This window comes from Lynx canadensis, chromosome D4 (assembly GCF_007474595.2).
Source record: "Lynx canadensis isolate LIC74 chromosome D4, mLynCan4.pri.v2, whole genome shotgun sequence".
NCBI lineage: Eukaryota > Metazoa > Chordata > Mammalia > Carnivora > Felidae > Lynx > Lynx canadensis.
The window spans coordinates 71,926,765-71,937,650 of record NC_044315.2 but is presented as its reverse complement, the minus strand read 5'-3'; the positions used below and the strand labels follow the sequence as shown (position 1 = coordinate 71,937,650).

The 10,886-nt window shown below is 36.2% G+C and overlaps 1 protein-coding gene across 1 annotated transcript in view; it reads left to right on the top strand.

The window, feature by feature from the left end:
• The first annotated feature begins 1,390 nt into the window (after window positions 1–1,390).
• SHOC1 (shortage in chiasmata 1) overlaps window positions 1,391–10,886 on the top strand; it is an 84,344-nt gene continuing 74,848 nt past the window's right edge. Inside the window, exons 1-3 of the mRNA XM_030294203.1 lie at window positions 1,391–1,459; window positions 4,353–4,433; window positions 6,767–6,890. Of these exons, the coding sequence (XP_030150063.1) occupies window positions 1,391–1,459; window positions 4,353–4,433; window positions 6,767–6,890 (274 nt within the window). The remainder of the gene's footprint in view (window positions 1,460–4,352; window positions 4,434–6,766; window positions 6,891–10,886) is intronic.

Below are 10,886 nucleotides of genomic sequence, written 5' to 3'. Positions count from 1 at the left end.
ATTAGTACTTTGCTAACAATTAACTGGAAAGACACCCGTGTGTTAGTGAAATAAATAAATACATGTTACCTCCTGCAATATTCTGGGAAGAAATTTAATGCCAAGCTATGTCACAGAAAGGAAGAAGGAGTTAAGAAATACAAAGAAAGAAACAATTCTTCCTTATCAGGTGGGTCTAGTGATTCCTAAATGAGCGTGCTTGTGAAGGGGTGGCTATCAATCAAAGTGTACAATCTGCGTGTCCCAATTCTAGCTATGCTCCTGCTCCTCCTCAAATGCTCTTCTGCCGTCAAGGCATGGCCAACACCTAGCCAGACACCTGAGTCACGTTTGCCCCCTCCCTTTCCCTTTCCTCTCTCCCTGATTCTGGTGGCTAAATCTTCTCTGTTTTACTTCTGCTATGCTTCTGCCCTTGCTCTTCTTCTGGCCCTGTCCTGTTTGTCCAGGATTAGCTAGTAACATTGGAGCTGCTACTACTAATGAAGTCCAGACTCCTTTGCCTGGTCTTCCCTACCTTTCATACCAGCTCCTTCTAGCTTCCCGCCCTTCTCCACGGCCACCCTCCGCTTGGTGCCGCAAAGGTTTCTCTCGCCGGGGCGCCCGGGGCGGAAGTGCCTGAAACCGGAGGGGCGGGGTGGGGGCGGGGGCGGGGGCGGATGCGGGGGGCGGGACCTGGCCTGGCTGGCCAATGCCAGTGCTGAGCCCAGGGCCAGAGGTCACATGTTCAGTAGGCCGGAATTTTCTCCGGCGAGGGCAGCTACTTGGCGATTTTAGCTGAGGTAGAATCCCTGAGAGGCTTAGGAGACAAGGGAGGGAAGGTGTTCTTGAGCTGAGGGGAAGAAAAGCGCAGGATGGGACTAAAGTATGGCAGCTCCAAAATTTCTGGAAAACCTATTTTTGAGGTCCAGTTAATATGGCTCTGTGGAGACAAGAACCAGGGTCCACGTAACCTAATTAGGCGAGAATAGAGTGTGCGAAGGACACAGAAAGGCCAGTGGGATTTCAACCCACTAATGAGAAGTTGTATAGATGATATAGTATGAGAAACTACGTGAACCTCGCCTGCTCTGGGATTTTACATGGTTAAAGTGTGGTTTTAGGCAATGGATTGAGGAAGGGGAGATGGTTTTAGGCAATGGATTGAGGAAGGGGAGAAATCTCCGTATGTATGTCTTAGGCTGGTGGGAGGAGATGGGATGCCAGCCCTAAAATTCACATTCACTTGTCTGTGGTCTTAAATAATTTTGGGAATAATATTCTATTATACATATGTACACTTTAACTATATACAATTTATATTTCTCAATTACACTTCAGTAAAGCTGGGTGGAAAAAAGTTTGTGCCTTACTTCTCTGGCCTTGTGCATAAAAGCCTGACCTAATTATTTATATGCATTTCTATTTTGGCCCAGATACCTGTCAGGAGGTAGCACAAGAGACAGAAAATTTTCATAAACAGGTAAGGAAAAATATTTCAGGAATTGCTGCAATTCAAAAGTTGATTTTTTTAAATGTTTATTTATTTTTGAGATAGAGACAGAGCGTGAGCGGAGAAAGGTAGAGAGAGAGAGGGAGACACAGAATCCGAAGCAGGCTCCAGACTCTGAGCTGTCAGCACAGAGCCTGACGCAGGGCTTGAACTCACCAACTGTGGGATCATGACCTGAGCTGAAGTCGGACACCCAACCGACTGAGCCACCCAGGTGCCCCAAAAGTTGATTATTTTAAAAATACCTTCTCTTTAACCATGATTTTGCTTGTTTTCAGGCCAATTTATCTCTCTTCCTATTTTTCCACTATTATAAGATGGGTTCAAATACCTGTAATGCAATGAAATAAAGTTGACAGGTGAAAGAAATTTTATGAATATATATGGTATATAGTATCTTATTTAAGTTCTATATGTTCAGCATGAATTTAAACGATTAACTTCAATACAACAGTAATTATTATTTAAGGTAGCTGTTGAGAATGATGAATCTGAAGCTGATAGAGGTACTAGGCTTCACAAGAAAGGAAAATTTAAGATAAAAGCTGACAATAACTGAATGGATAAACTAAGTAGAGTTGGTTGTTTTACTTTAAAAAAAAATTTTTTTTAATGTTTATTTATTTTTGAGACAGAGAGAGACAGAGCATGAACGGGGGAGGGTCGGAGAGAGGGAGACACAGAACCTGAAGCAGCTTCAGGCTCCGAGCTGTCAGCACAGAGCTTGATACGGGGCTCCAGCTCACAGACTGTGAGATCATGACCTGAGCTGAAGTTGGATGTTTAACCAACTGAGCCACCCAGGCGCCCCTGTTTTAAACTTTTTGAAGTGACTTCTAGAATGAGGCACAGGGGCGCCTGTGCCCCTCTCTCTCTCAAAAATAAATAAACATTTAAAAAAATTTAGAATGAGGCACAATCAGATAATGTTTTATGAAAGCACAATATCAAGAAGCGGAAATTCTAAATTAATATTTGCCTCAAAGATCAAGGACAGACTGTGTGGGAAGGGTATGGAAGTACAGTGACTGGAAATATTTCCAGAGAAGTAATCACCAGTAAAAAAAAAAAAAAAAAAAAAAAATGCTATGTTGGCATTGTTTAATTAAGAGTGAAAGAGGACTCCAACACTATTCCCTACATTTGTTGATACCACAGAATCAAACAATATTAGAAATAACCCAAATAACTTACTGGGTTTGTTTTCATTGGAAAGCTTATTGTAATATACAAAATGGCTTCTGATTCATTAATCAAATAAAGTAATTGTATTCACTAACAAGTTTGCTCTTAGTTTTTATAGTACAGTAGTTGAGTAGTTAAGAATGTTCACTTGATGATGATTGAAAATAATAGATTCATAGTCAATTAATGTAAATGTACTCTTAAGGTCTTCTGGTGCAGTACCTTCAGTATAGATAAGGAAACAGGTAAACCTTAAACAAATTTAAAATAATAATGAAACTAAGGCAAAACCATTTGGATGAAAATGTTTATTTTACTCACTAAAAACTTACAAACAACCATATGAAGACTTCCTAGCTTACACCTGAATTCCCCAAAACATTTTAAGTGACTAATTAAAAGGCTGAAAACTATCTGATAAATTAGACTCTGTCCTAGAGTGACCCTTCCAGCCTATAACTGCTGTAGTTCACACATAAATGAGAATCATCTTGGACTCTTTCAGCATTCCAAATTTTACTTACTGTTTCATTAGATGAATTTGTTTATTTATCAATAATGACACATTGACCTAGGAATAATATGTCATAGTGGCTTTATTCCAAATGAGCTATTAGGACATTCTAACTTCAGCCTTTTTTTAAAAAATTTTTTTAAGTTTTTATTTTATTTTTTTAGTAATCTCTATTTCCAGCATGGGGCTTGAACTCATGACCCCAAGATCAAGAGTTGAATACTCTTCTGACTGAGCCAGCCAGGTGCCCCTGGGCTTCTTATTTTTTACTTTTATTTTTTTTTAAGTTTATTTATTTTGAGACAGAGAGAGAGAGAGAAAACGCACATGTGAGCAGGGAAGGGGCAAAGAGAGAGAGAGGGAGAGAGAAAATCCCAAACAGGCTCTGTGCTGTGAGCGCAGTTGTCGATCTCATGAACTGTGAGATCATGACCTGATCTGAAATCAATAGTTGGACACTTAAAGCCATCCAGGTGCCCCATGGGCTTTTTATTTTTTAAGTAAGAGCAGAATTTCCCAAATTCTACTCCTCCACTTCAGCAAAATTTTGCCTGTGGTTATGCTATTTCAGCACCACTTAAGAAATATGATTCTCTTGAGAAAACAACTGTGCCAGTCTTGCGAATTCCTGACTCTTTTGCAACAAAATGATCACAGTATATATTTCAATCTACCAACCAGAAGTTGTGTGGATTAAACAATATATGAACATATATGAAAAATATATGAACAATTTTATATCAACATGTTATTTTCATATTAGATTTAGATCATAGTAATAAATGTTATTTTTAGAGTTAACTTTTTTTTTAAATATAATTCAGCATCTTTTTAAAAATGAATGAACCAGGGGCACCTGGGTGGTTCAGTAGTTAAGCATTCAACTTTGGCTCAGGTCATGATTTCACGGTTTATGGGTTCGAGCCCTGCATCAGGTTCTGTGCTGACGGCTTAGAGCCTGGAGCCTGCTTTGGATTCTGTGTCTCCCTCTCTCTCTCTGTCCCTCCCCTGCTTGTGCTCTGTCTCTCTCTCTCTCAAAAATAAATAAACATTAAAAATAAAATAAAATAAAATGAATGAACCAAAGTTTTGTGATTAACAATGGTTTTCTACGCCTTGCTTTGCTATTTTACCAACATTTAATATTAATTTTTTTATTTCCAGATACTGAAATTTGTACGACTTTCAGAGAAAGAAGATATGTTTTCAACATTCAAATATTGTGCAATAGACTATTTATATGAGGTAGAGTGTTATTGGATCACTGACTACTAAGAATTATGATATAAAAAGTGCATTTATTACATGATTATGATAATTTTATAGTAGTCCTTAGATTAATCCTTATTCTAATTACTTTGAGATTTAAAATTTCTTCCCACTTTTTAAAAAAAAAATTTTTTTTAATGTTTATTTATTTTTGAGAGAGACAGAGACAGAATGCAAGTGGGTTAGGGGCAAAGAGAGAGGGAGACACAGAAGCAGAAGCAGGCTCCAGGCTCTGAGCTGTCAGCACAGAGCCCGATGCGGGGCTCGAATTGACAATCCATGAGATCATGACCTGAGTCCGACCTGAGTCGGATGCTCAGCCAACTGAGCCACCCAGGTGCCCTGCTTCCCACTTTTAATATACCTTTAAAATACCACTTTTGGAAAGAAATTATTGAGAATGTAACTGAATTTGAAGCTGTCAGCAGAAGAAAATAGAAACTCTTGGCAAATTTGGGCTCCTTTTATGAATGTTCTTGAGTGATCTTTCTTGAAAAGAGTGGGGGGAAAGCAGTCCTAGTTATCTTTATGAGAAAATAACAGTAACAGCGTGTATTGACCACTTAACTGTGGGACAGATACTTTGCTCTTTTCTTGGATTATGTCATTTGACCATCATAACTAGTCAAAGAGCTAGATGCCAGGATTACATAGGTTTTAGAATTTTACAGGTTAAGAAATTGATGTCTAGAGAACTTAAATAGCTTATACAAAGCTGAGATTTAAGTCCAGCACATTGTTAAGAAACTGAATGGAATAGTCCTCATACAACAATTCATTGTTCTTATGATCTTAGTTGACTAGCGATATTTTGATTTTCTTTATAATCTTGACCTCATTACCAGGAAAAAAAATTACTCCAATGTAATTAAAACTGTTAACATTTTATAGGAAAAAAGAGATATTTGGACATTTTCAAGTTTTATTTTTTTGATAACTGAGGGAGGTAAATGTGTTGTTATAACATATACATGGTAGGGAATCAGAAGTCATTGTTAAACAAATATATTTATAAATATATTGGCCACTTCAAAATTAGTCTGTATTCAAACATCCTCAGAATTTATCCTTGTTTATGGTATCTTGGTTTCTTCCTGGTGGATCGCACTCCATGGTATAGTACAAATATGATACTAATCAATTTCAAATCTTGAAAAAGTTGTAGGATTTTCTAAAGTTCATGAAAACAGTGTTGAGGGACCACTTAAATAACAGGTAAAGCTATTGTCAAATGAAGATCTTGCAATATTAGATTAGTTACAGATAAGAGGAAGACAATGGTTTGAATATTAAAGGAGTCAGAGATGCCTTGGGAATATTTTGCTTAAATATTTTTAAAAAATATCTTCTTTGTGATCAAAGGTGAAGTAATGACTAATATCATGCATTTCATATAATATAGCTTATGGGAAAATTCTGACAAAAAAGCAATTATGATTATAAGCTAATTATAAACAACATTTTGTTTAGATATAAAATTTAATTTTTATAACTTTATTTCATTTTTTTTTGGACAAAGTATAAATCAAGCTTTTTGTTTTTTTTACTATGAACCTTTGGTCTGCATTTTATTTAAATTACTTTAACTCATCTTTCCATTTAGTTTTGGGTGATCAAGACCTCTTATTTAATATGTATAACACCTTCAGCAAACTCTTGGGAAGTGATGCAAGAAACTATCATTTGTCCTAATTAAAAGAATAATGAATTCTGTGGGAGGTTGAGAGTCACTGAGGAAAAGCTTCATAGAGGAGATATTGCTTTAGATGGGCCTTGAAAGATAAATAGGATTTTGATAACCTGAGAATAGCAGGGCATTTTTCCAAGGCACACTGTAGACCACAGGGTTGAAGAAATACTTTTTGTTTATTGATATTTTTTTAAAGATAGAGACATATTTGCTGGTTGTCACAAGTTTAATAATTTGTAGACATAGAAGATAAAATTAAGACAGCCATATTGTACTGCTAAGTGAAAAAAAAGCACATTGCTAAGTGGCATACTGTATAAATGATGTGGTCTCATTTTTGTCCAACACACACACACACACACACACACACACACACAAATTTTAGCCTAACCTACTAAGAGAATTTTGTGGAAAATACGCCAAAGTATAACTGATATTGCTAGGGACCTTGACTGTCTCAGTTATGTGTTTCTGTGTTTTTTGATATTTTATAATGAGCAGCTATTGCTTTTAAATAAAAATAATATAAATTGAAAAGAATAGAGAATTTTAATATTCTGAACACTGATAGTTAAATCTGATAAACATATTAAAAGATTTTATAATCTTTCTTACATAGAATATAGTTAGAAAGAAGTTTTGCAGAGATGCTTTGTTGCTTCGAATCCCTTCATGTTTATATCAAGATGGAAATTATTATGCAGGAGTTATTGATAATAAGTATAGGAGGCCATGGATGAGAGGTATGTTTTATTTTTATTTCTCAAAAAACTATTTTAAAAATGATTTTAGAGTTTAGCACAGTAAATTATTAAGAAAGTACAGTGCTTTCCTTATAAAATAAAAATGCATTGCATTTATTCATATCAGAACTCCAAGAAGGTTACAGATTAACATTTTTATGACAATTTAGGTGACAAAGTAGGAAATTGGGAAGCTTATGCTAGATATGAATAGAACAAATAAAAAATATGTAGGTGATGAAATCTTAAAATATTCTAGCCTTGTAAACACTTATTGTATTATATAATAAGGTCTTGCTTAACTGTAGGAGGGCTACTTTAAAATGTAATGATACACTGAATATAAAACTATTTTTTTCTATTTTTTTAAATTTAATTTACATTCAAGTTAGTTAGCTTATAGTACAACAGTGATTTGGGGATAGATTCCTTAATGCCCCTTACCCATTTAGCCCATCCCCCCTCCCAGAACCCCTCCAGTAACCCTCTGTTTGTTCTCCATATATAAGAGTCTCTTATGTATAAAACTACTTTTAAATGTTTATGTACAAAATGTTATTTTTTGCTCTTATCATGTCATGGATTTAAGAAAGAGGAAGCCTTCCATAGAGGAGTCAAGTCAGTTAACAACATTTATTCAGCATGTATTATGGACCAGGCACTGTTTTTGGGTGCTAAGGACAGTGCCTAATAAGACAAAAATAGTTCCTTCCCTTAGTGGGTTTTCAGACTGGTAAGAAGGATGCAGCAATAAAACAATTAAATATATACACTAATGTCTGATATTAATAAATGTGTAGAGAAGACACAATAGTGTAATGTGATATGAAATTTGGTAGGGAGCACTGTTTCCTAGGTTAGTTAGGGAAGGGGGCAAACATTTGAGTGGAGTTCTGAATGATGAGAGGGCGACAACCATAAAAAGATATGGGAGAGAAGGCTTTCAAGCAAATGCAAAGTTCCTGACTCAGGAATAAACTTGATGTGTGTAATAACCAGAAAATTAGGCCATTGTGACAAGTTAATGAAAAGGGATATCTGAGAAGTAGGCAGCTTTTGAAAGATGTAAGATGTTGTAGGCTATAATATGGAGTTTATTTGTTTATATTATGGCTAATGTGGTAAATCATTTCCAGTTTTTAAAAAGGGAGTGACATAACCTGATTTATGCTTTAGAAAGATCATTCTGGTTGTTTGGAGTATGGAAAGGCAAGAATAGAGATGGTAGAATCAATCAGAAAGCTGTCATATTGGTTCAGAATCTAGACTGCTTAGTAAATCTACCCTCTATATAAAAGATGATAGTGTCTTGAACTAGGCTTATAGTAATGGAGGTGTGAGAAGTGTTTGAATTGAGACTATTTTAGAGGTCTAACCAACAGTGAGAGGATTAAAGAAAAAATAGAACAATAAAGAGTTTCCTCTAGGTTTTTGACCTGAGCAAGTGGGTGGATGGTAGTGCTGTTTCCTAAGATAAGGAAAGGCTCGTGGGGAAGCCAAAATGTGGCTGGAGTTAATAGCTCTGCTTTGGCTGGGTCAAAATGCCTATTTAGGCATCTCAATGAAGGCATCAAGAAGGCAATTGGTTATATTAATCTTGAGCACAGCTAGAGTTTCAGGTTGGAGTAATCATAAATCATATATAGATTATACATAAATTTATGGAACTGGATGAAGTCACTGAAAGCATGAGTATATATAGAGCAGAGAGCCTAGGACAGAGCCTCAGAACATTCCAGCAGTTAAAAGGCAAAACTAGATTAGATGACAAGTGAGATAGAAAAACCAGATATTGTGTAATTCTAAAAAAAAAAAAAATGTTTCAAGCAAGATTAAGTGGTCAAAAGTACTGGTTCCTGTTAGTATCAAGTAAGATGAAGATAGTGACCATTAGTTTGACTAAATGTAGGTCATCGATGTCCTTGGCAAGAGTAGTTTAACTGGAACATTTGGTATGGAGGCCTGATTGGAATATGCTGAGCAAGAATGAGAAGTGGGATGTGAGGTGGTGAATATAGGCAAATGTTTTGAGGAATTTTGCTATGAAGTAAAATAGAAAACTGAGGCACTAGCTGAAGGAGAAGTGCAATAAAAAGAGGGTTTTTTCTTCTCTTTTTTTTTTTAGATGTGTGATTAAAAAAATATGTGTCATAAGTAAAGAGACTATAAAATGTTTGTTTGCCAGTGGAAATGATCTTGGTAAAAAGAGAGAAACTAATGATGTAGGAAAGAAAAAGAGTAGCTTAGTAAAGGGGGATAGTATCAAGAACACAGTTGGGAGGAGTTGGTATTATATAGAAGCCAGAATATTTCTTCCATTATGATAGATAGGAAGGCAGGGTTTGTAGGTACTCAGTCCAATGAGATGGTAGAATTGGTGGTAGAAGATGAGGTAGTTCTTCTCTGTATCAGTTTTCTATGTGAAGTCATGGCCATAGACTGAGACTAGGTAGGGGATGAGTATCAAAAATTTGAGAAATGAAAGTGTTACATAATTGTCTTTTTTTTTTAATTTTTTTTTTAACATTTATTTATTTTTGAGACAGAGAGAGAGCATGAACAGGGGAGGGTCAGAGAAAGAGGGAGACACAGAATCTGAAACAGGCTCCAGGCTCTGAGCTGTCAGCACAGAGCCTGATGCGGGGCTCGAACCCACAGACTGTGAGATCATGACCTGAGCTGAAGTCGGACGCTCAACCGACTGAGCCACCCAGGCGCCCCACATAATTGTCTTAAAGAATGAGAAAGCCAGTTTGATTAGGAAGGCATACTATTATCATCTGTCAATGATGGATGCCTATTTGAAATTTATGGTCATGGGTGGCACAGTCAGTTAAGCCTCTGACTCTTGATCTCGGCCCAGGTCATGATCTCACATTTTGTGGGTTTGAGCCCCACATCAGGCTCTGTGCTGATGGCTGGGAGCCTGCTTGGGATTTTGTCTATCCTTCTCTCTGCCCCTCCCTTGCTTGTGCGTGCTCTCAATCTCTCTCTCCCTCAAAATAAATAAATGAAAACTTTAAAAACTTAAAAAAAAAGAAATTTTGGTCATAATCTGAAATGAGTTCATTCAGCATGACTGGATGACTTTTTTTCCAATAATTTTTAGCTGTCCTAGTGTGTGTACACAAGGTGGAGAGTGGGGGTTTTCCCGAGTGAATACAAGGGAAAAAGAGGCAAGGGAATCAAGAGTCTTTTAAAGGGAGTAGTTATGGGACTGGCTATGGAGACTAAAGTGTGTAAGAAAGGAAGTGAGGACATGAGGGAGGATGAATATTGTAAAAATGGAATGAATCTCAATCAGACTGGAAATAAGAAGAAAAACAGTTTTCATGAAACTGCTTCTCTAAAAGTACAAAAGGAAAAAATTATTTTATCATTTATTCCTATTTCTTTTCCTCTTTTTAAAAATATCAATAACATTAACAGCCAAAATTTAATGGATATTATTTATTGGATATTATTATTTATTTATTCGATATTATTGGCATGTCAGGAATTGTTCTGATAAATTTATATGTTTCATCCCATTTAATCTTCACAACAACACAATGAAAAGGCAATTATTATTATTTCTAATTTGTAGATAAGGACACTAAGATACAAAGCAGTGAAGAGATTTACCCAAGATCATACAGTTAATAAGTAGCAATACATGTATTAAAATCTAGGCAGGATAATTCCAGAATCTGTACTCTATTTTTTTTCTTTTTAAGTTTATTTTTATTTATTTTGAGAGAGAGAGAGAGCTGGGCAGAGGCAGAGAGAGAGAGGGAGAGAGAGAATCCCAAGCAGGCTGTGCACTGTCAGCACAGAGCCCAGTGGCGGGGCTTGATCCCACAAACTTTGAGATCATGACCTGAACTGAAATCAAGAGTCAGATGCTTAACCAACTGAGCCACCCAGGTGCCTCCAGAACCTGTACTCTTGACCACTACACTTTCATATTTTTTTTTAATGACATGCAAACTCAGACATTAAGTAATTTGTCTAAAA